The sequence below is a fragment of the Gorilla gorilla genome, chromosome 6, assembly GCF_029281585.2.
Source record: "Gorilla gorilla gorilla isolate KB3781 chromosome 6, NHGRI_mGorGor1-v2.1_pri, whole genome shotgun sequence".
Classification (NCBI taxonomy): Eukaryota; Metazoa; Chordata; class Mammalia; order Primates; family Hominidae; genus Gorilla; species Gorilla gorilla.
Genome location: NC_073230.2, coordinates 30987147 through 31012286, shown reverse-complemented (window position 1 = coordinate 31012286; position 25140 = coordinate 30987147). Strand labels below are relative to the sequence as shown.

At 42.2% G+C, this 25140-nt stretch overlaps 1 protein-coding gene across 9 annotated transcripts in view; it reads left to right on the top strand.

Moving 5' to 3' along the window:
• The first annotated feature begins 13276 nt into the window (after nt 1-13276).
• The window catches only part of TRA2A (transformer 2 alpha homolog), a 28425-nt gene continuing 16561 nt past the window's right edge, over nt 13277-25140 (top strand). The window contains exons 1-3 of one of the 9 annotated variants that reach the window (XM_063708415.1): nt 13292-13517; nt 22894-23194; nt 23486-23619. Coding sequence is in view for 3 of the 9 variants with exons in the window: in XM_019031419.4 (XP_018886964.1) it covers nt 13482-13517; nt 23486-23619 (170 nt within the window). In the remaining 6 variants the exon portion in view is untranslated. Of the gene's footprint in view, nt 13518-14035; nt 14126-22893; nt 23620-25140 lie in introns of all 9 variants that reach the window. The other 8 variants (XM_063708414.1, XM_055347319.2, XM_019031423.4 and 5 more) reach the window with 8 other exon arrangements.

Here is a 25140-nt window from a genome sequence, read left to right as displayed (position 1 = left end):
TGGAGAGAATGACAATGAAAGGAGTGAAAATCTGTAGATGACTGCAGTAAGGAGAGGTAGTGAGTGATAATGTCTGATAATGTAAAATTCAAAGTTAAGCTGGGCTTTTTTAAGGATTTGGGGAGGGAGAATTGTTTGCAAGCAGCAATAAGAAAGGAAGAAGACTCCCACTCCGCCTCCAAACCCAGTGGTATGAGAAAACACAGATGATCTGAGAGGGCTAAAGAGGAAGCAGTGCCTACAGAAAAGAGTCAGGGTTTCTCAATTTGGCCATTGCCATCTGGGTCTGATAATCCTTTGCTGTGAGGGGCCATCCTGTACATTGTCCTTGTAAGGTGTTTAGCAGCATCCCTGGCCTCTACCCACTAGATGTCAGTAGCACCATCTCCAGTTGTGACAACTAAAAATACCTCCAAACATTGCCAAATGTCCTCTGGGGAGGTAGGAAAAATTGCTTCCAGGTGAGAATCTCTGAGCTACAGCAAAGTGAATGAACTATTTAAAGAGGAGACAGAGGACACCAGGGGGGTTTGCTGATTATTAACCACGAGTCTCAGTAAAGTGGAAAAGTTGAGAATAAATTAAGCAGAGAGGTCTTTTCTACACTCCCCAGATGGTATCATTTTGGCGACTGACAGACCAAAGTCAGTCCTACGAAGGTGTTTAAAGATACTGTGAATTTTCTCTGTGCTCTGCAAGGGTACCTCTGCTCCTGAAGTTGCTTTTTTTTTCTTTCCTTTTTTTAGATTCCACATATAAGTAGTGAGATCATGCAGTACTCTTCTTTATGTATCTGGCTTATTTCACTTAATATAATGCCCTCTAGTTTCATCTGTGTTGTGGCAAATGGCAGGATCTCCTTTTCTATAGCTGAATAATATTCCACTGTGTGTGTGTGTGTGTGTGTGTGTGTCTATCTCACAGTTTCAGTTTCTTTATCCATTCATCTATTGATGGACACCTAGGTGGTTTCCATATCTTGGCTTTTTTTTTTTTTTGAGACGGAGTTTTTATTCTTGTCACTCAGGCTGGAGGCAATGGCACTATCTCAGTTCACTGCAACCTCCACCTCCCAGGTTCAACCAATTCTCCTGCCTCAGCCTCCTGAGTAGCTGGGATTACAGGCGCCCACCATCACACCTGGCTATTTTTTTTTTTTTGTATTTTTAATAGAGACAGGGTTTCACCATGATGTCCAGGCTGGTCTCGAACTCCTGATCTCAGGTGATCCACCCGCCTTAACCTCCCAAAGTGCTGGAATTACAGGCGTGAGCCACCACACCGGGCCTGGCTATTGTTAATAGTACTGCAATGAACATGGCAATGAACATGGGAATGCAGATATCTTTACTAGGTGGTGATTTCATTTCTTTTGGCTATGTATACCCAGCAAAGGGATTGCTGGGCTATCTGGTAATTCTATTTTTAATTTCTTTAGAAGTTTCCATGTTGGCTGGGTGCAGTGGCTCATGCCTGTAATCCCAGCACTTTGGGAGGCCAAGGCAGGCAGATCACCTGAGGTCAGGAGGCCAAAACTAGTCTGGCCAACATGGTGAAATCCTGTCTCTACTAAAAAACACAAAAATTAGCAGGGCGTGGTGGCAGGCGCCTGTAATCCCAGCTACTCCGGAGGCTGAGGCAGGAGAATCACTTGAACCCAGGAGGCGGAGGTTGCAGTGAGCTGAGAGTGCACCACTGCACTCCAGCCTGGGCAACAGAGTAAGACCCAAAAGGCCATGCATTGGGAGCTTCTGGATAGCGTGTGAAGGTTCCTGGAGGGTGGTGCACCTGGAGAGGGCATAGAAGCTTCCAGCCCCTTCCCACATGTCCTATCCTATGTATCTTGTCATCTGTATCCTTTGTAACATCCTTTATAATAAACTGGTAAATGGGACCAGCTGCTAAGGTTGCAGTGAGCCGAGATCACGCCACTGCACTCCAGCCTGGACTACAAAGCGAGACCCTGTCTCAAAACAAAAACAAAATGTGGCCTTTTTTTTTTTTAACTTGAAGTTCTTGGCTCAAGCTTCATTGCTCCTTCAATTGTTCCTAATTTTTTAGAATTCCATCCTCCTAGATGGGGCCAGAGTCCTATTTGTACAGGTGGGAGGAGCAGGTGCTACGCCCATCGTACTAATTGGTGGTGAGGCAACACAATATGAAGTGGCCCACATTGTGTTTGGAGATGAAACTAGAGGGCCCTTGCTTATCCAGCTGGTCCCATTTACCAGCTTATTATAAAGGATATTACAAAGGATACAGATGACAAGATACATAGGATAAGACATGTGAGAAGGGGCTGGAAGCTTCTATGCCCTCTCCAGGTGCACCACCCTCCAGGAACCTTCACGCACTATCCAGAAGCTCCCAATGTATAGCCTTTTGTGTCTGGCTTCCTTCGCTTGGCATAATGTTTTCAAGGTTCATCCATGTTGGACCATGTAACAGTATTTCATTCCTTTTTATGACTAAATAGTATTTCATTGTATGGACATACCACACTTTTTTATCCATGCATCAACTGATAAACATTTGAAATATTTCAACTTTTTGGCTATCATGAACAATGCTGCTATATACATTTGCATACAAGTTTTCATGTGAACGAACATATGTTTCCCTTCGGTATATACCTAGGAATGGGATTGCTGGGTCATACAGTAATTCTCTGTTTAACTTTTTGAGGAACTGCCCATCTGCTTTCCAGAGCAGGTGCACCAGTTTACATTCCCACTAGCAGTGTATGAAGATTCCAATTTCTCCATATCCTTTTCAATACCTGTCATTGATTGTTCTTTTTTCAACATTATAGTAGCCATCTTAGTAGGTGTAAAGTGGTATCTCATTGTGGTTTTAATTTGCATTTCTCTAAGACTCATCGTGTTGAGCATCTTTTCATATGCTCATTTGCCATTTATATATCATCTTGCTTTTTTTTTTTTTTTTAGAAACAGGGTCTCCTTCTGTCACCCAGGCTGGAGTGCAGTGCTGCCACTGTAGCTCACTGCAGCCTCCAATTCCTGGGCCCAAGCCATCCCCCTACCTCAGCCTCCCACAGTAGCTAGGATTATAGACCCACACCAACATGCCCAGCTAATTACAAAAATATATATATATATATATATAATTCTAGCACTTTGGGAGGCTGAGGTGGGAGGATTGCTTGAGGCCAGGAGTTGTAGGCTGCAGTGGGCTATGAGGTGACAGAGCAAGCCCCTGTGCCCCCAAAACACCAAAAAACAAAAACAAAACAAGAAACTAAGAAAAAAAAAATTTACAGCAACAAAAGCAAACAATTTTTTAATATTAAATAAAAAATAAAAAAAACCCAATAATTAGAAAATGAACAAAGGACTTCAGTAGATTTCTCCCTACAGAAGAGATACAGCCTGGGTATGGTGGCTCATGACTGTAATCACAACACTTTGGGAGGTGAAGATAGGAGGATCACTTCAGGCCAGAAGTTTGAGATTAGCCTGAGAAATATAGTAAGACCCTGTCTCTATAAAAAATAAAATAAATAATAATATAATAAATAATTAATAAGTAAAATTTTTAATAGAGAAGCGGTCTCACTATGTTGCCCAGGCTTGTTTTTTCTTTTCTTTTTTTGAGACAGAATCTTGCTCTGTCGCCCAGGCTGGAGTGCAGTGGCGTGATCAAGGCTCACTGCAGGCTCTGCCTCCCGGGTTCACGCCATTCTCCTGCTTCAGCCTCCTGAGTAGCTGGGACTACAGGTGCCCGCCACCATGCCCGGCTAATTTTTGTTTATTTTTAGTAGAGACATGGTTTCACCATGTTAGCCAGGATGGTCTCGATCTCCTGACCTTGTGATCTGCCCGCCTCAGCTTCCCAAAGTGCTGGGATTACAGGCGTGAGCCACTGCGCCAAGCCGCTTGTTTTTTCTTAAACTGTAAGAGTTATTTATTTACTCTAAATACTAGACCCTTATTAGACATATGATTTCTAAATATTTCTCCTTTTCAGTGGATTGTTTTTTCTCTCTGTTGATATTATCCTTTAATGCACAAAAGTTGTAAATTTTGATGTTCTAATTTACCTATCTTCTCTTTGATTGTGGTTGATCTTTCTCTCTTTCAGTGTTGAGATCTAGTTCCTAAGAACTGGCTAAATGCTATGGGTTAATTTTGTTGTGTTCTACTCTGAGTGCTTGAGGTGATAAAATGTTGGTTGGTTGGTTGTTTTTTTTCTTTTAAGACAGTGTCTTGCTCTGTCACCCAGGCTGAAGTGCAGTGGCACAAATACTGCTCACTGCAGCCTTGACCTCCTGTGCTCAAGTGATCCTTCTGCCTCATCCTCCTGTGTAGTGGGGACACAGGCATGCAGCACCACACCTACCTAATTTTTTAAATTTTTTAGAGACAGGGTCCCACTTTGTTGCCCAGGTCTCAAACTCCTGGGCTCAAGCAGTCCTCCCACCTCAGCTTTGCAAAGTGCTGAGATTACAGGCTTGAGGTACTGGGGAGGCCACAAAATATATTTTTGGCCGAGCACAACGGCTCATGCCTGTAATCTCAGCACTTTGAGAGGCCGAGGCCAGGGGTGGGTCACTAGAGGTCAAGAGTTCGACACCAGCCTGGCCAACATGGCGAAACCCTGTCTCTACCAAAAATACAAACATTAGTTGGGCATGGTGGCAGGCGCCTGTAATCCCAGCTACTCGGGAGGCTGAGACACGAGAATAACGAACCCAGGAGGAGAAGTTGCAGTTAGCAGAGACTGTGCCACTGCACTCCAGCCTGGGAGACAGAGCCAGACTCTGTCTCAAAAAATAACAGTAATAATATTAAAAAGAAGAGATAGCTCATGCCTATAACACTAGTGCTTTGGGCATTCCCACATCCACCACTTTGGGTTTAATAAATTTGCTGGAGCAGCTCACAAAACTCAAAGAAACATTACAAAATATACGGTATGGGGGAAGGGGTGTGGAGCTTCCATGCCCTCCCTGGGCAAGCCACCCTCCAGGAACTTCCAAGTATTAGCTATCTGAAAACTCTGTGAACCCAGTCCTCCTGGGTTTTTATGGACAATTATTTGGAAATGTGATTGGCCTCTCTGGAATGAGGGTCTTATGACCCACAATCAGAAAGGCAGGGGAATAGTATTGAGTCCTGCCTTGGGTCAAGTGAAAGGAGTAGAGGAGAAGGTCAAAGAGGCCTGAGGCCTGCAAGAAGCCTAACACACCTAACATTATAACAAAAGACTGTAACAAGGCCCTTGGGGAGTTATCAGCCAGGAACCTGGATGAAAATGGATACAAGAATATCATAACACCACAGTATGTAAGTGGAAAGGGACTCTAAGTGAGAATCCCTTTCAGCTATATCATCGAAAAGCTTCATATTCCACTTTTGGAGCTGTTTTACAAACACCTTATTCTGAAATTGGCAATTAAAGGAAATAATTAAGCATTTATCATTTCCAGTAGGAACTATATTTTGCATGTGATCCTAGCTAAAAGGCTGAGAAGCGATGGAACTGTATTTCAAAATAGTCAAATAACCTGTAGTTGATGGAGAAAGCTCTTTAAAAAAAAAAAAAAGAAAAGAAAAAAAAACTATTGAGCAGAGAGAGGAAGTGGGCAAGAAACAAAACAAAGAAAAACGAAACTATTTACTAGAATATTGCCAGCTGGTGAATATAGGGACAAGATAGAGTTGGAAAGTCCACATTTTGAATAGCATGGCTGATTCAGGCAAAGATTTTTCAATGGATGCCGAACCCACTGAATGAAGGGTTGATGGGCAACTGGATATTCAGGTGGTGTGGAGGTATCTCTCTGCTTGCTGGTCAAAAGGAAGGAATGCACATGTGCAGATGTGCACATGTTTAAAGCAAAAACTCAAGCTGTATATGTTGAAAAAAAAAAACTACCACTGTGAGACAATTACCTTCTTGGCTTGGCCTGGTGCATCGTGAAATCATTAACATAAACTGTTCAGTGTATCTGTTTTTACTTTCATGCAAGAGTTTGTACAATATCAGCACTTCAGTTCTTGGTTAAAACAAGTAATTTTTGAGTGACTGGAGACTAAACTTAGGTCTGCTCATTTGAGCTCTTTATCTGTAATGCCAGTGGCTTGCTGGGAGGCACAGGAGCCTAATGGTTAAGAGTGTTAATCTACCCAAGTTTAAACCCCAGTTCTGCTTTGTGCCAGCTGTCTGACTCACCTGGGCAAGTTGCTTTACTACTCTCCGCCTCAGCTTTAAAAATCTATAAAATGGCTGGGCGCGGTAGCTCATGCCTGTAATTACAGCACTTTGGGAGGCTGAGGCGGGCAGATCACGAGGTCAGGAGATAGAGATCATCCTGACTAACACGGTGAAATCCCATCTCTACTAAAAATACAAAACATTAGCCAGGCGTGGCCAGGCGTGGTGGCTCACGCCTGTAATCCCAGCACTTTGGGAGGCCGAGGCGGGCGGATCACGAGGTCAAGAGATCAAGACCATCCTGGCTAACACGGTGAAACCCCGTCTCTACTAAAAATACAAAAAATTAGCTGGGCGTGGTGGCGGGCGCCTGTAGTCCCAGCTACTCGGGAAGCTGAGGCAGGAGAATGGCATGAACCTAGGAGGCAGAGCTTGTGGTGAGCCGAGATCATGCCACTGCATTCCATCCTGGGCGACAGTGCAAGACTCTGTCTAAAAAAAAAAAAAAATAGCCGGGCATGGTGGCAGGCACCTGTAGTCCCAGCTACTCGGGAGGCTGAGGCAGGAGCATGGTGTGAACCTGGGAGTCGGAGCTTGCAGTGAGCCATGATCACAGTGAACCACTGCACTCCAGCCTGGGCAACAGAGCAAGACTCCATCTCAAAAAAAAAAAAAAAATCTATAAAATGGAGGCGACTGTGCCACTTGGCACACACCTGTAGTCCCAGCTACTTGGGAGGCTGAAGCAAGAGGATCAGTTGAGCCCAGGAGTTCCATGCTTCAGTTTGCTATGATTGCACCTGTGAATAGCCACCACACTCCAGACTGGGCAACATAGCAAGACCCCATCTATAAATAAATAAATAAATGGGAAAAAAATGGAGGCAATAATATTATCTAATCTTTAGGTTGTTGTAATACATAAGACAAACTATTTAGAATACGTAGCCCAGGCCAGGGGCAGCGGCTCACGCCTGCAATCCCAGCACTTTGGGAGGCAGAGGCGGGTGGATCACCTGAGGTCAGGAGTTCAAGACCAGCCTGGCCAACATGGCGAAACCCCGTCTATACTAAAAATAACAAAAATTACAGGCGTGGTGGTGGGTGCCTGTAATCTGAGGCAGGAGTACCACCTGAACCCAGTAGGCCAAGGTTGCAGTGAGCTGAGATGGCGCCACTACACTCCACCCTCGGTGACAGAGCAAGACTCTGTCTCAAAATAAATAAATAAACAAATAAAATAGCCCAGTGCCTGAAGCATGGTGAGGACTCAATGGTATTATTACTGCCACATGACTTTGGGTGGGCAACTTGTGACTTCTGCTTCTGTAAAACCAAGCAATTATATTATCTGTAAGCTTGTTTCCATCTCTCTCTCTTTTTTTAATAGTTTTTTCAAATTTTTTATTTATATAGTTTTTGGGGAACAGGTGGTTTTTGGTTACTTGGATAAGTTCTTTAGTGGTGATTTCTGATATTTTTATGCATCCAATACCCGAGCAGTGTACACTGTACCCAATGTCCATCTCTCTCTCTGCATTGCATAAAGGTTTATGTCTTTATGTCATTGCATAAAGGTGTAAATGACTTTCTGTTTCTGAGTCTTCCTTTCTGCATATAAAATGAGGGAACTGGAGACAGCTCCTATTTCTAATATTGCTCCTCATGCAGGATCCTCTCCTAAACTCCCAGTAAGATATGAATAAGGAGAGTTAGCCTCAAATACTCAAACACTCCTCACATGCCAAAAGTGAGAGATTGGGTTTGGGGAGAGGAAAGATACTTCACACACTCACATTTTCAATTTCTCCCAAGGAGCCAGGCACGGTTGCTCACACCTGTAATCCCAGCACTTTGGGAAGCCAAGGCAGGAGGATCACTTGAGCTCAGGAATTCAAGACCCAGTATGAGTAACACGGTGAGACCTCATCTCTGCTTAAAAAAAAAAAAAAAAAAAAAAAGCTGGGCATGGTGGCTCACGCCTGTAATCCCAGCACTTTGGGAGGCTGAGGTGGGCAGATCACCTGAGGTCAGGAGGTTGAGACCAGCCTGACCAACATAGAGAAACCCCGTTTCTACTAAAAGTACCAAAAAAATTAGCTGGGAGTTGTGGCGCATGCCTATAATTCCAGCTACTCAGGAGGCTGAGGCAGGAGAATTGCTTGAACCTGGGAGGTAGAGGTTGCAGAGATCACCCCATTTCACTCCAGCCTGGGCAACAAGAGCAAAACTCCCTCTCAAAAAAAAAAAGAAAAAGAAAAAGAAAAAAAAATTAGGTGGGTGTGGTGGCACATGCCTGTAGTCTCAGCTACTCTGGAAGCTAAGGTGGGAGAATCAGCCTGGGCAACGGAGTGAGAACTTGTCTCGAAAATAAATAAAACAAAATAAAAAAGATTTTTAAAATGAACTGTGGCTATTAAGCAATGAGACTTACTTAAAAATATATAGGAAGGTGGACTTGCCCAATCAGACATAAAAATTTGAAAGCCTGGCCGGGCGTGGTGGCTCACGCCTGTAATCCCAGAACTTTGGGAGGCCGAGGTGGGTGGATCATGAAGTCAAGAGATCAAGACCAGCCTGACCAACATGGTGAAACCCTGTCTCTACTAAAAATACAAAAAATTAGCTGGGCATGGTGGTGAGTGCCTGTAGTCCCAGCTACTCGGGAGGCTAAGGCAGGAGGATCGCTTGAACCAGGGAGGCAGAGGTTGCAGTGAGTCAAGATTGTGCCACTGCACTCCAGCCTGCTGACAGAGCGAGACTCCATCTCAAACAACAAAAAAACAAACAAAAATTTGAAAGCCTCTATATTAAAACAGTGTGGCACTGGTGTATGACCACGGAAACAGAAAACCCAGAAATAGACTCATCTCCATAAGAAAACGTAGTGTATAATAAAGGTGACATCTAAAAAGCAAAGATGGGCTTTTTAATGCTGGGATCACTGGGTAGCCATTTGGAAAAGGTAAAATTGGATCTATAGTCCACATCATACATAAGAATAAATGCCAAATGGATCAAGAATCTAAATGTAGAATATGAAGCTACATAACTACTGGAAGAAAACATAGTGAATTCCTCTTTAATCTCAGTATGGGAAAAGGCTAACTATGACTTAAAATCCAGGGGCAGCCGGGTGCAGTGGCTCACACCTGTAATCCCAACACTTTGGGAGGCCGAGGCATGCGGATCACGAGGTCAGGAGTTTGAGACCAGCCTGACCAATATGGTGAAATCCCGTCTGTACTAAAAATACAAAAATTAGCTGGACGTGGTGGCCCTCACCTGTAATCCCAGCTCAGGAGGCTGAGGCAGGAGAATCGCTTGAACCTGGAGGTGGAGGTTGCAGTGAGGCGAGATTGCGCCATTACACTCCAGCCTGGGTGACAGGGCGAGATTCCATCTCAAAAAAAAAAAAAAATAGTGGCCAGGCACAGTGGCTCACGCCTGTAATCCCAGCACTTTGGGAGGCCGAGGTGGGTGGATCACCTGAAGTCAGGAGTTCAAGACCAGCCTGGCCAACATGGTGAAAACCCATCTCTACTAAAAAATACAAAAATTATCTGGGTGTGGTGGTGCATGCCTGTAAGCCCAGCTACTTGGGAGGCGGAGGTTGCAGTGAGCCGAGAATGAGCCATTGCACTCCAGCCTGGGCAACAAGAGCGAAATTCAGTCTCAAAAAAAAAAGAGTATGTTAATTTGGGAATCTTTTATTGCCATAGTAAAATTAATTAATTAAATTAAAAAATCAAAAAATAGTATGCAAAATATACCATAAGCAAAGTCAAATACAATTTACAAACTAGTAGAAAATATTTGCAACATAAAGCACAAATAAAAGGCTAATATTCCTAATATACAAGGAACTCATAAAACTTGAGGGACAAAGGATAAAAATCCAATAGAAAAATGGAAAATAGGCCGGGCACAGTGGCTCACACCTGTAATCCCAGCACTTTGGGAGGCCGAGGTGGGCGGATCACCTGAGGTCGGGAGTTCGAGACCAGCCTGACCAACCTGGAGAAACCCCGTCTCTACTAAAAATACAAAATTAGCCAGGCGTGGTGGCGCATGCCTGTAATCCCAGCTACTCGAGAGGCTGAGGCAGGAGAATCGCTTGAACCCGGGAGGCGGAGGTTGCAGTGAGCTGAAATCGTGCCATTGCACTCCAGCCTGGGAAACAAGAGTGAAACTCCGTCTCGAAAAAAAAAAAAAAAAGGAAAATGGAAAATAGACAATTCCGAAAAAAGGACATTATATATATGTTTAAACATATCAAAAGTTTATAACTGAAATCTGGGACAATTCAAGCAACAAAATAAATAATGATAGCAATGGATTGTAACTCATAAAGCAAATATCTCCTATCATCCCGGCACTTTGGGAGGCCGAGGTGGGTGGATCACTCGAGGCCAGGAGTTAGAGACTAGCCTGGCCAATATCAAAACCCCGTCTCTACAAAAAAATACAAAAATTAGCCGAGCACAGTGGCATGCACCTGTGGTCTCAGCTACCGGGGAGGCTAAGGCAGAAGAATCTCTAGAGCCCAAGAGACAGAGGTTGCAGTGAGCCAAGATTGTGCCACCGTACTCCAGCCTGGGCACGGGAGTGAAACTCTGTCTCAAAAAAAAGGCAAAGAAAAAAGAAACTACTCTTCTAGGCCCGGCCTGGTTGCTCAACACTTTGGGAGGCCTAGGCGGCAGGATCACTTGAGCCCAGGAGTTTGAGAGCAGCCTGGGCAACATGGCGAAACCTGGTCTCTACAATAATTTAAAAATTAGCTGGGCATGGTGTTGGGGGCCTGTAGTCCCAGCTATGGGAGAGGGTGTGGTGGGAGGATAGTTGGAGCCATGATTGTGCCACTGCACTCCAGCCTGGGTAACAGAGTCAGATTATATCTCCAAAAAATAAATAAAAGGAATAAAGGGTAGGGGGGAAGACTCTTAGTCCATAATAGTCTACCTTTCTCCCATCCTTGATTGTGAATTTAATCTGTTGGGGAATGTGGTTATTTGTCCTCTGGAAGTTGATTACTTCATCTCGGTGTTTTTATTTTTCCCTTTCTTGTATTTCCTGTAAACTGTTGGCTAGATCTAAGGTTTAATTAGATTTGAGTTCAATTTGAGGGATCAGGAATACTTCACAGGAGGAACTGGGTATTTTCTATTGCATCACATCATGAGGTATCTCATATCTGGTTATCTCACTTTTAATGGTACTAAGATTGATCAGTGGTTCAAATGGTATCAACCTGGCTGGGCGTGGCAGCTCACGTCTGTAATCCCAGCACTTTGGGAGGCTGAGGCGGGCAGATCATCTGAAGTCACAAGTTCCAGCCCACCCTGGCCAACATGGTGAAAGCCCATCTCTACAAAAAATACAAAAATTAGCCGGGTGTGGTGGCACGCACTGTAATCCCAGCTACTCGGGAAGCTGAGCCAGGAGAATCACTTGAACCCGGAGGTGGAGGTTGCAGTGAGCCGAGATCGCGCCACTGCACTCCAGCCTGGGTGACAGAGCAAGTCTCTGTCTCAATAATAATAATAATAATTTCTTTTGTAGAGATGGGGGCTCACCATGTCGACCAGGCTGGTTTCGAACTTCTGGCCTCAAGCGATCTTCCGCCTAGGGTCTCCAAAGTACTGGGATTACAGGCGTCAGCCACCACACCCAGCCAAGTTCAACATCTTTTCTAAGAGCCAGATGTCATTTAAGTTTATCCCTATCAATAACTGACATTCAAATCCTGAAATCTTGCCCCCAGTGGTAGCAATCTTCATAATAATGCCAGATGAACTTTCCTACCATAGAACTATAGTTGAAAGTCTATGTCAATCTTTTTACTACAAAGCACTGTAGGAAAAAAATTTAAGATGAAACTAATTTTTAAAGTTGCATTACACAAGTAAAACTCATCTCAGAGATTATTACTATGATTGGGAACCAACTTGACAGATTTGGGAGGTCTTCACTGTGAAGCTTTATGGAAATATCTAAGTCAAAAAAACTAGTAGGGAGCTAAGCATTATAAAAAAAAAACAACACGGCTGTCTCTAGGAGGGGGAACTGGAGCAGGGACATGAGGCAAGGAGCAGCGGCTTTGCATCATAACCTCATCTGTGCATGTACTACGTCGACATTACACAGGGCAAATATGGAAGAAAAGTAATACAGTCAGCTGACAACGTGCCCCCTAAAAGCCTGTTATATATACACGATTCCAGCCGGGCGCGGTGGCTCAGGCCTGTAATCTCAGCACTTTGGGAGGCCGAGGCGAGCAGATCGCTTGAGTCCACGAATTCGAGACCAGCCTGGGCAGCATGGCAAAACCCCATCTCTGCAAAACACACAAAAATTAGCCGGGTGGGCCGGGTACGGTGGTTCACCCTTGCAATCTCAGCACTTTGAGAGGCCCAGGCGGGCAAATCACCTGAGGTCAGGAGTTTGAGACCAGCCTGACCAACATGGTGAAACCCCCGTCTCTGCTAAAAATACAAAAATTAGCCAGGCGTCGTGATGCATGCCTGTAATCCCAGCTACTGGGGAGGCTGAGGCAGGAGAATTGCTTGAACCTGCGAGGTGGAGGTTGCAACGAACCTAGATAGCGCCACTGCACTTCAGCCTGGGCAACAGAGTGAGACTCCGTCCCAAAAAAGAAAAAAATTAGCCGGGCGTGGTGGCGCGCGCGGGAGCCTGAGGTGGGAGGATCGTCTTGAGCCCGGGAGTTTGAGGCTGTGGTGAGCAGTGATCGCTCCACTGCACTTCAGCTTGGGTGACAGAGCGAGACTCTGACTCAAAAAATAAACAAACATAAAAAAACACTTCCAATGTTTTGTTCCCTTACATCAGAATCCACTTGGACAATATTTAAAGGGGCTAAGGTCATATAAGGCTCATCTGGCGACTGAAAAGTCTTCAAAGAGGTTGACGCGTCCGAGGTGAGTCTGAAGTTTGGAGGACAGCACGGGACCGCGACTCCAAGGCGCCCAGGCTGAGAGCGCAGGCCGCCCGCCAACCTCCACCCTCGCGCCAGGCCCAGCCGACACAAAGCCTCGCGGGAGGTGGAGCATCGTGACGTCACATAGACGCCCGCCCCTTTTACGTCGTGCTCTGAGGAGGCCAGGAGATTTCTGGCGGCGCCGGCGCCATTTTGCTGGAGCCTGCGACCGAGTGGGAGTGGAGTGGAGCGGCTCTGGTTGCCGACTCTTTCCTCTTCCCCACGGTCCAGTCAGCGGGTTAATTAGGCTATCGGCCCTCGAGCCGAGACTTGTCTCTTATTTAGTTCTGGGGAGCGCCTCGTCGACATGAGTGATGTAGAGGAGAACAACTTCGAGGGCAGAGTGAGTACAAAGCCGCGGGAGCCGTCTAGGCGGCGGCCCAATGCTCGGGGTTTCACGGGAACAAGCGCGGTCGGGCGGGGTTGCGGGTAGTCCCGCGAGGAGCAACCTCTGGAGCCATCGCGATTGCTTCCTCCCATCCCAAGATGGCTTCTGGGTTCCACTCCTTCCCCAAACACCACGGATAACACCCCTCCCCCTTTTTTGGAGGCTGACTGATACCTGGACTTTTGGGTCCTCTTCCCTCCCCGCCCCCGCATTGCTCCCTCCCTTCTCCCCACCCCTGAGGCTTCCTTATGTCTGCTCCGAGGTGTGGGTCCCCGTCGCGGTTGGGCGGGAGGAGGCGGCAGGGAGCTTCCCTCCGTCCGGATAGTGGTAGGTGCTTCCTGCGGTGGCATTTCTGGCGACCCCGAGCATCGTAGAGGGTCTCGGGATCGAAAGTGCGCGGGGCTGCTTTCCGGGCGGGGAGAAGCTGGCGTGGGACTAGCTGGGGCCTGTGTCTCCTTGGCTCTCTATTTCAGTGAGCGGCCGCGTCTCTGTTGGAACCGGCGGCGTTGCGTCTATAAAGGCGAAAGCCTTGAGGTTGAAGGTGGGACGAGCCTAATGAAGTGGTTAGTCAACGACCGCACCGACCCTTAAGCGTTCTTAAGACGAGAGCTGTGAGGGGAAACTACGCAAGGAGCCCTTTTCCCTTAATGTCCCTTCGACTTTCCTTTCACTTCGAAATGAATGTGGAAATGCTATCACGCCTTATTTTTCTAATTCCTCGATGTTGGGTTTTTTCTCTTCTTTATATCTCAACTTTTAATGCTCTTCTTCCTATGACCTTTCATCTAAAAACTGACCACTCCTTTACAGGTTTTTACGGTAAAAAAAAAAAAAAATCTGTCTTTCTTTAATCTTACATAACTGAACGAATTCATTGGCTCAGTATTTTTAAGATAACTAGTCAGTATATACTGTTCTGTAACTTAAGAGATGACCTGAAAATTAGCAGGCCCTCTCCCATTTCTCTTCTCACTCTATCCCCCACCGAAGAGGGCTCAGACAAAAGTTTTTATTAATATATTTGGGGTCGGAGAAATACAAACATCACAAAGAATACGATATCCCCAGCTTAAATGTACTGGAACGTTTGTCAGTGAGTTTCATTTCCAAAGTTTACCCTACATAGGGAATTGTAGAAGTGAGTTAGTAGAAGTGAGTTCTTGTGAAACCCTGGAAAGAAAACAAAAGCCCCATGCAACACGTTCCGGGCTGTTGTATAGATGTTTATTCTAGTCACTAGGGGAAGCACATAAAAACACCTGAGGTGTGTGTGCTGAAGGGCGAATTTTGTCCTTTTTTGGGAATTCGTGATATAAACATCTAGAACCAAAAAGTCAAATCAGAAGGTCAGTTTAGGCTTTAGTTCTCTTTGAGGAAAGATTTAAAGCAATAGACTATAATAGTTACCCGGTAGACTAAAAAATTTGCCTTTAATTCTTTTGATTGGAATTTTTTTTTACAAAGTTTGGAGCATGGAAACAAATGAAAATTGAACCTGCTTATTTTTTAGGATGGTGTATTGATTGCCCCAACAGAACTTTCTAAAATCATGCGATAAACATATATGATAGTAGTTGTAAAATGCTTCTTGTTTTGAAAATGTTGATTATCGATAGAAATTTTGCTGTCCATTCATACATTCCTTCAATTAACTTTCGTTGTTAAAAAATTGGGGGATTGATGTTTGGTTTGGTTTGGTTTGTGGGGAGTGAAGAGGACTACTGGAGGACCTTGTTTGCTTGCTTTTTTTCTTTTTTTAATTTATCATCAAGTCTAGGAAAGGAGTAAGTTGCCGACAATTGTCACTTTTCCCTCCTAAGAAAGTAACATGTTAAGATTCCCACCTACCAGCCTAGGTGACAGAGTGAGACTCCCGTCTCAAAAAAAAAAAGATTCCCACCCACTTTTAAGCTAAAATATATGTAGGCATTAAAGATTTATTTAATAGAAATAAAGGGCCCTCTTACGGCCCTTTGTGGTCATAGGAAATATTTTTTTCACAAGTGGTACCCAAGTGTATTTTAGTGTAAATCAACTAGTGCTTGTAGGCTCACCTGTTGTATCTTTTTATGTTTTGTTTTTTAGTTTTTATAGGATGAGATAATTGTCTTTATTTGTAATTGGTTAAAGAATTAGAACAATGCGAGAAGCTTGTCTGGAGATGTCCTTTTTAAAATCGTTTCTGGCCGGGCGCAGTGGCTCACGCCTGTAATCCAACAATTTGGGAGGCCGAGGCGGGTGGATTACGTGAGGTTAGGAGTTCGAGACTAGCCTGCCCAACGTGGTGAAACCCTGTCTCTACTAAAAATACAAAATTAGCCGGGCGTGGTGGCGTGCGCCTGTAATCACAGCTACTTGGGAGGCTGAGGCAGGAGAATTACTTGAACCTGGGAGGCGGAATTGCGCCAGGACACTCCAGTCTGGGCAACAGAATGAGACTCTTGTCTCAAAAATAAGTACATAGGTCCATCAAAGCAATTTTAAGTGGAGATGTCCTTTGGAGCTGGGAGTGAAGGTAGCACTTAAGCGGTGGCTTTGCATGTCTTGATAAAAGTAATGAGTTGTTTGCCTCAATACAGCTTCAACTAAAATTCGGATTTTGAGCTCAAAAAATGTTAATGCCCTTCATAGAAATTAAGGGGAATGGAAATCTTTTCTTAACATTTTACACCTCTACCCCTAAAATTTTAAGAACTGTACTTTATAAAAATGTGTAATTTTCATACAGCATCCCAGTGTTGATAATGGAGGTTAATGATTCTTTATTGTTAGGGACCTATCTTGTAATTCCAGAGTTATTTATGTTTTCTACAGTTGAAGAGGAAAAATACCGCTTCTTATTGCCTCCTTTTCAGGATTTGTTCTGGCTTCTTGAGTAGCTGGAGTATTTTTGAGAGACTTCTACAGGCCCTGCGGGGTGGCACATGCCTGTAATCCTAGCTACTTAGGAGGCTGAGGTGGGAGAATTGCTTAAACCCGGGAGGCAGAGGTTGCAGTGAGCCGAGATCGCATCTCTGCGCTCCAGCCTGGGCGACAGAGCGAGACTCTGTCTCGAAAAAAAAAAAAAAAAAAAAGGCAAACAAATTTATCTGTACCAATTTGGAATTAAAAGATTTGTGTGTATAGATTTTTTTGTTAAAAAATAGAAGAAATAGGGGGAGGGTCCTTTTCTGAAATCTGAGAATGATAGGGATGATGACTATCAAAACCCAGGTCTGTGACTGTCTTGTTTAAAAACAAAACAAGGCCGGCCCGGTGGCTCACGCCTGTAATACCAGCGCTTTGGGAGGCTGAGGCGGGCGGATCACAAGGTCAAGAGATGGAGACCATCCTGGCCAATATGGTGAAATACAGTCTCTACTAAAAATACAAAAATTAGCTGGGCGTGGTGTCGAGCGTCTGTAGTCCCAGCTACTCGGGAGGTTGAGGCAGAGAATCACTTGAACCCGGGAGGCGGAGGTTGCAGTGAGCCGAGGTCGGCCACTGCGCTCCAGCCTGGCAACAGAGCGAGACTCCGTCTCAAAAACAAAACAAAACAAAAAAAAAACACAGAACTTTTAAATTGGACTTAAAATTTTTTTGTGTATGAAATTTTAAGATAAATGTGAGAGATGTCATAGCATTTTGCTTATTCAGCGTCTTTAGCAATTTAATTCCATATATCATCAAATTGACCTTACATAAGGGTAAAGCTTTCTTTCTTATAGTAGGGATAGTGTTAACCTAACAGAGTCTTGGGTTTAATCTGTTTTCCTAAATTTAAGTACTATCATTTATCTGATTTTAATGCTTTCGGTTGTTCTCCTCTCCCCTTCCATTTAAGCAAAGAATTTGTAAACTTAAAAAAAAATTAAAATCTCAAATTTTTATATTTGAGGTTCTTTCACTGAAGGATGCTGATCTGCTCAATATAAGTAGAGGGCAAGATTTTGAAAAGGAGCAGCGCAAGTAATTATACCCACAGCGCAAAACTAATTTTACAGATCTGTCATAGAGGCTTATACTTTGTACCACTCATTAAATGGAATATAGAACCTTGAGATCTGAAAGAATGTTCAGGGATTTAAATATTTAGGGATGTGTGGTTTGGAAAACACTTTGTCTGTGGGCTTAATTTTGTAAATCAGCCAAACTCTTTAACCTACGATGTAGCATGTGTATTATAACAAGTGTGAAATATCATCAATAATCAGCATAGTAGTTTCCTAGAACTTGACTGGCAGAAAACTTTCTTTGATAGTATCAGTGGGTGCTCACCCATTAGATAACTAAAAGATGTGTATTCACGTGCTAATGAATTAAAACTGATTGCTGTTTGTTCATATGTCCTCACAAATTTAGCAAGACAGGCATAGAGGTGAAAAAAATAGTAACAACTAGATGAGGGAAAGATTGTATACACTGAAGAAAAGTTGAGAGGAGAATACTAAAGGGAAATATGGTTTCCCTTCCCTCCTTTTAAATTACTTATATATATAGTTATATATAATCCTTACTGTCCCATGACTTTCACCAAAGATGGAGTGACTAGGCCTGACTGATACGTAGAAGAGAAGTTGTGATCTTTCCTTGAAACCAGGACTCTATCATCTGACTTACCAAGATTCATAAATACTGTATAACTCCAGAAGATTAGAACATAATGTTAAATCACATTAGTCCTTACAAACAAACTTGTTTTTTCTACCTTTGAAATTGCCACTTATACATTAGCTTTTTGAACATTACAATTGATCAGGATATATAAGCTAGGAGACTTATGAACCACGTTTAAAATTTGTACAAAAGATTGTACATTTTACAGGTAATTTCACAATTATGGCATGAGTTTAAATTTGATTATATGTGGGTGTCAGTTACTAAATCATGTATTTATGATAAGACTTCTAAATTTTAGAGAATAAGGAAACATACAGTATTAGAATATGTTTGAGTCTTTGCAGATAAAGACCACATTGACTTCAGAATGCAGCATATAGGCATGCTGCATTTAAAAGAAGGGAAATTATTATTTCAATTTAATATGAGCAGTCGCTATCTTCTTTTTAAGGGATTTGTTCTAATAGCAGTTATGGTTTAAGAAGATTATGGAAGTGTTGCTTTAACTTCATAGGGGTCTGTAAGAGTATTCTCCCATACCCAAGAGGAAGGAAGCAGAACTGTTCTTTCTATAGGCTGAGGTTGAGTAAATACAGGTTTTTTACAAGTCCTAAAGAAGTTCTTTAGTAAGTAGTAAAATGAATATTGTAAGGTATTTGAATAATTTCGGTACATTTCCCTTCTTTTTGGGTACTTGTGATTTTCCTCGATGCACTAGTGCGTATCTATGGAAATAGAGCGCCAATGTCATAAAGTAGCAGGAAAATACATTTTTAGTAAGTCTGTTTTACAAGCTTATACTCATAGACTTGGACTTGAGTAAATTTGGCCCTATTAAATGGCATAGAATTTGCCTGGCCTTAATGTTAGAGTAAGTTACAGTATAGCATTTAATAGTTTATTTATTTTAATGGATAGCACATATATATATTGTGTTGGAATTTCTTTTTATAGTATGACACAGGCTATATTAAAAGACTGCAGTTATTGCTTGCTGTAGGAATTGTTCATGTTCCGCAACATTGTGTACATGTGTATAATAACCCTTTCCCTGATTAAAAGAATAGTACATGGTTATTGTGGTTATTCACAGTGTGTAAAATACAACTCTATTTTAACACAGAAAGACAATTCTTAACCAGCTTGTATTGGTTACACTATAATACTTTCTTAGTGTTTTAGTTAGTTCCCTCCTTTTAATTTTTGGCCATTTCCTTCAACCAACAGCAGGGTCATCTTGATAATAAAGAATAGTTTAAACAAGCAGGCCGGGTGCAGTGGCTCATGCCTGTAATCCCAGCACTTTGCGAGGCTGAGGCGGGTGGATCACTTGAGGTCAGGAGTTCGAGGCCAGCCTGGCCAGCGTGGTGAAACCCCGTCTCTACTAAAATAAAATACAAAAGTTAGCCAGGTGCGATGGCGGGTGCCTGTAATCCCAGCTACCCAGGAGGCTGAGGCAGAATTGCTTGAACCCAGGAGTTGGAGGTTGCAATGAGAAGACTGTGCCACTGCACTCCAGCCTGGGTGACAGAAAAACCAAACAAGCAAATAAACATCAAAACAAAAACCTGTTAAAGCAGGTTGTGCTGTGAGAAGAACTTTTCTGCCTGGCTTCTGCTTTATAGCCTATAAGATAGACTGGAGGCCTATTTAAGACTTCTGTTAAAATTCATGATACGAGTTGAGTTATTAATCTGCCTATTTAAACCGGGCAGTGTATTTTTAATGGTTATTGGATGCAGGAGCCAGATTACTGAGGAAATGGTAGGATTCCTTGACTGGACAGCTTTAAGAACAAGTAGTCTAGTGAAACAGGGCAGATACCACCCATTCCCAGCAATCTTTTTTGTTTGCAATTTCAATTCATTTTCCAAATTGTGGATAGTTTTATGAATTTGAGAAAAAGTTGAAATTATTTCATAATGAAGACGAGTCAGAGAGAAAAGGATTAGCCTAGCATTTGTCCTCTTTATATAAAAGACTTCTTATAGCCTGATTCCTAATGCAGAGTTCAGTGAAAGTGACATTTATTTGGTAACAGCTTTTGAGAAATGTTACTTTATTTCTAAATAATTATATACTTGGCAGTTTATTCTTCCAGTTAAGTTTACTAATAGTTACTGATTTGTTAATATAAGTGTGTAAGTTGTTTTTGAAAGTTAAAATGAAGCTGGGTGTGGTGGCTCACACCTGTAATCCCAGCGCTTTGGGAGGCCAAGGCGGGCAGATCAAGGAGTCAGGAGATGGAGACCAGCCTGGCCAACATAGTGAAACCCTATCTCTACTAAAAACACAAATTAGCTGGGTGTGATGGCGTGCACCTGTAAGCCGAGCTACTCAGGAGGCTAAGGCAGGAGAATCGCTTGAATCCGGGAGGTGGAGGTTGCAGTGAGCTGAGATCAGGTGCCACTGCACTCCAGCCTGAGCTACAGAGCAAGACTCCATCTCAAAAAAAAAAAAAAATAGTTAAAATCATAGTGACAACTTTGTAGCTAGGAGTTAGAGATAGCTAAGAGGACTGTTTTTAAATTAGATGTTTCCATGAAGATATTTGTGCAGACTGAGATTTCCTCTGAGATAAAAAGAAAGAAGGGCAGACAACAAAGGAGGTTAGGTATTTGTGACACCTTTGATAATAAAAAGCAAAGCTTCTTTTAAAATAAATCTGATGTTGGCCGGGCGCGGTGGCTCACCCCTGTAATCCCAGCACTTTGGGAGGCTGAGGCGGGCAGATCACTAGAGGTCAGGAGTTTGAGACCAGCCTGGCCAACATGGGAAAACCCCATCTCTATTAAAAATACAAAAATTAGCCGGGCAAGGTGGTGCATGCCTGTAATCCCAGCTACTCAGGAGGCTGAGGCAGGAGAATCACTTGAACCCAGGAGGTGGAGGTTGCAGTGAGCCTAGATCGCACCATTACACTCCAGCCTGGGTGACAGAATGAGACTCCTCCTTCTTAAAATAAATAAGCTAACATCTCTTAAAAAGACATTCTATCATGCCGTAATGCTTTGTTGCTACTCCAAAACTGGGATTTAAAATTGGAATTTTAAGATGTTACTGAATTATCTTGTTTACTTTAATAAAAGGTTTTTATTTCCATCCTAGTAAAATTAAAGAATTGTGGTGTTTTACAGAGCAAAGCCTGCTGTGTATGTATGAGAAGGACTGTAGCAGCGTTCGTAGATAATAATCCAGCTATTGCTATTCAACAGTAGCATAAATGAATGTTATGTCACAGGGTCTGTTTTGTGGAAAGGAAAGCCAAAAGAGAAGAGGGGAAGATACTCTTATGAGTTTGGTTGATGAACCAGTCTGTGAAACTTAAATTACAAGCAAATTAGCCATGCCTTTTTTTTATAAGATACTGAATATGCTGCTTTCATAGTTTCAGTGAATGAAAAAGCCCAGATTGCTATGCCTGCTCCAGACATCTGTTGAGTGGTTTAGAGTATCTGAGATGCAGTGAAAGACTTGTAGGTAGCTAAATGGGAAAGGTTGGTATTGAGCCGAAAGGTAGATGTGTATTTCAGTTTTGTTTTTATCTGAAAGAAAATGACCAGGTGGCATTAGTACAGTTCTTGATAAATAAGTCTTGACATTAAACTTGAAGCAAAGGAAAAGTTTTCAGAAAGCTGTTTGAGTTGTGTGATAGTCTTAAGGCATAAATAAATTGGTGTGAAATTACTTCTGTGAAATTGAGATAATTATTTACACTGATAATCAAGGCTTAACTGGACACGGAAACCAAGCTGTCCATCCTGTTTTGATCATAAGTGCCTCATATCTGTGCAGTTAAAAAAAACAAGCTTATGATCAGTAAGTTATTTTATTTGGAATGCTTTGATTTACACCCAATTTTTTCAGAAACCCATCACTTTTTGGATATAGATCACAGTCACTGAAGGGAGTACCAGTATACATAAATTATGTAAAAACTGAACATAATTCTAAAGAGATGGAATCAAAGATAAAGACTATGATGTAAATTTTGTACCTTCTTGCACATTGTGGTATGTCGTGGGTAATAGAGCATTTTAAAGTGATCTGGTTGCAAAAATGTGTATATCAGGAATTAATAAGCTAATGGGGAAATTTTAAGAATTTCATGCTTATTAGTTTTTTCAGTATGTTTGTTTGTCTTCAGAACATATTTTAAGTCAGAATGAGCAAAGATAGTAGTCAAAGTTGGGAGAAGGTGTAATTTTACTGATTTTTTCTTTTTGACTTATTTGAACCTTAACATGTGCTATGGGTGAGTTTAGATAGGTGTGTACAAATATTTCAGCCTGGGACGCCTTGCTCTAACTATATCTTGATTTCTTAGCATGACTTAGTGAAAGCTTATTTTTAAGAATCTTCAGATTATAAAGTAGTGAAAATTTAACACTTAGGTGGGGGGAAATTATAGTTGTTAGATTTATATTTGAATTATATTAAAATTGCTCACATTTTAGGAACTAGAATGAAACATGGGAGGAGGGTGAAGAGTATGGTTAAAAAAAATTTAGAGAAATTTAGTAAATTCTCTTTGTTAGAAACTAGAGTTTTGAACAATTTTAAAGACTATAAAATTGTTTCTTTTTTTTCTTTTTTTTTTTTTTTTTTAAATAAACTAGTTACTTGCACTTTACCTGCTGGCTTTTCCATTTGGTAGATAACATTCTGAACTCCAGCAGAGTTTTATAATCCCCACGTGCTTAAATATACTAAATGTTCTTTTTCCATTAAGGTTAATGTTCGTGAAGAAATTGAAGAGTTTTTTCCAAGAATGTGGAAGATAAATCAAGATAAAAGAAGGCTAATGAAAAGTATTAAAGATCAGAAAATTAAAATTGAATGGGGGAAAAAATTGAACAGAAGATTGGTCAGATAGAAGCACTTGAATATTTTTTTAAGGCTATTTTGAATTGTTTGAATTGGGGAAGAATACACGAAGTATGAAAAATGAAAAACTCAATGAAGAATGAAGAGAAGTAGAAAGCAAGAGTGAAGTAGAATTAAAAGAATCTGGAAGAATGAATGGGTCCTAGGTTAAGTAAATGTATGGTTTATGTTCCAGTGTCTGTATGATCAAGTTGTAGATGAATTTGCATGATTACTTAGTTAATAGAGAATTGGTGATCTGGTTCAAGTAGGGAATTATTGAGGACAGTTAGCAGTATTAACAATGGGTTATTATTGAGCTGAAATTTTTTCTGGAGGGTGTTGCCTAACCATTTGTTTTTCAGGAGCAATCAATATAAATAATTACGGTACTTTAAATGTTAGGTGTTAGGCATCTACATGACCAGTGCCATTTGTAATACTGTCTTCTTTGTTAGGAGTCTCGCTCTCAGTCAAAATCTCCAACGGGAACTCCTGCTCGTGTAAAATCGGAGAGCAGGTCAGGATCTCGTAGTCCATCAAGGGTTTCCAAACACTCTGAATCCCATTCTCGATCAAGATCAAAATCCAGGTAAGTGTGTTTAAGATAATACTTAAAATATTCTTCTGGGGTTTTTGAGGACAAAGCAGTTGTTGGCTGCATTTTGTGTAGAAATTTCACGAAAGACTCAAAATTATAGTTTTTCTCAGACTGCTCTTCGTAAATGAATACTATATCCCAGACAAAGACTTGGAAGTATGGCTTGAGCCCAGGAGTTCCAGGCTGCATTGATTGCACCACTGCACCACAGCCTGGGTGCCAGGGAGACCCTATCTCTGAAAAAATAAGAAATCAATACTAAAATCATCTCCCAGCCCAATTAATATATTGGATAGTTGCAACCAGTACAAATTATGTGTATATAGCCATCAATTTAAATGTGTTTGGCATTTGATAATTAGTGTCTGGTTTCTATGCCAACAATATTTGCACAACAAAAAGGCGGTTTTCTGCATTGGAGTCTCACATGTAATTTAATGCAGAGAAAGTTGATGTGTGTATGCTATGCTGGTTGGTCAGAACGATTGAGAAACATTTTTGGGATTTACATTCCAGCTACATTTTTATCTGAAGATTCTGACTCTGTCCAGGTTAGACCTCTGGTGAGATGTAATTGGGCGGAAAAGTCCTTAGCTGATTTGGAGTCCCACCACCATGGACAACAGAAACGCAATAGTGAACCAATGCAAAGTTCACTGTCAAATGCCCCAGGTGTACTGAGGTGGGATAAAAAGTTTTAAGACAGGCTGGGTGCAGTGGCTCACACCTGTAATACCAACACTTTGGGAAGCCGAGGTGGGTAGATAACTTGAGGTCAGGAGTTTTAGACCAGCCTGGGCAACATGGTGAAACCCTGCCTCTACTACAAATACAAAAATTAGCTGGGCGGGGTGGCGGGCACCTGTAGTCCCAGCTACCTGGGAGGCTTAGGCAGGAGAATGGCTTGAACCCAGGAGGCGGAGGTTGCAGTGAACCAAGAGATGGCTCCAGTGCACTCCACCCTGGGTGACAGAGAGACTCTTTCTTTTAAAAAAAAAAAAAAAAGTTTTAAAACAGCCTGACCAGTTAGCTTATGTCATTGTCATTTCTTGGGTGGAGGGATAGATTTTATGTCTTTTGAATAGTCTACTTGGAAAGGGGCATGAGACAGAAAAATCAGTTAAAAGGCTGTCCTTTTCTTGGGGTTAGCAACCATGCTGTTTTCTGTTACAGCAAGGGTCTAGCCCGGTGCTTGATTACTTACTACTCAGTTATTAAATTTATTATGTGCAGAATAGCACTGGCTAGAATTTGAGCTTAGAAAGGAGCATGTTTTTGCCTTAGGGCCTTTGCATATGCCACCTTCAACCTAGGGCGTTTTTCTCCTGTCTCATTTCATTTGTCACCTGAGAACATTGTTACTCACATATCCATTATTCCCTTACTCTTAATTTTTTTTATGTTGTCACTGTCTGATTTAAAGAAATAGAGACTCTTGAAGAGTTTTTTGTTTGTTTTTGTTTTGAGATGGAGTCTCGCTCTGTTGCCCAGCCTGCAGTGCAGTGGCACGAT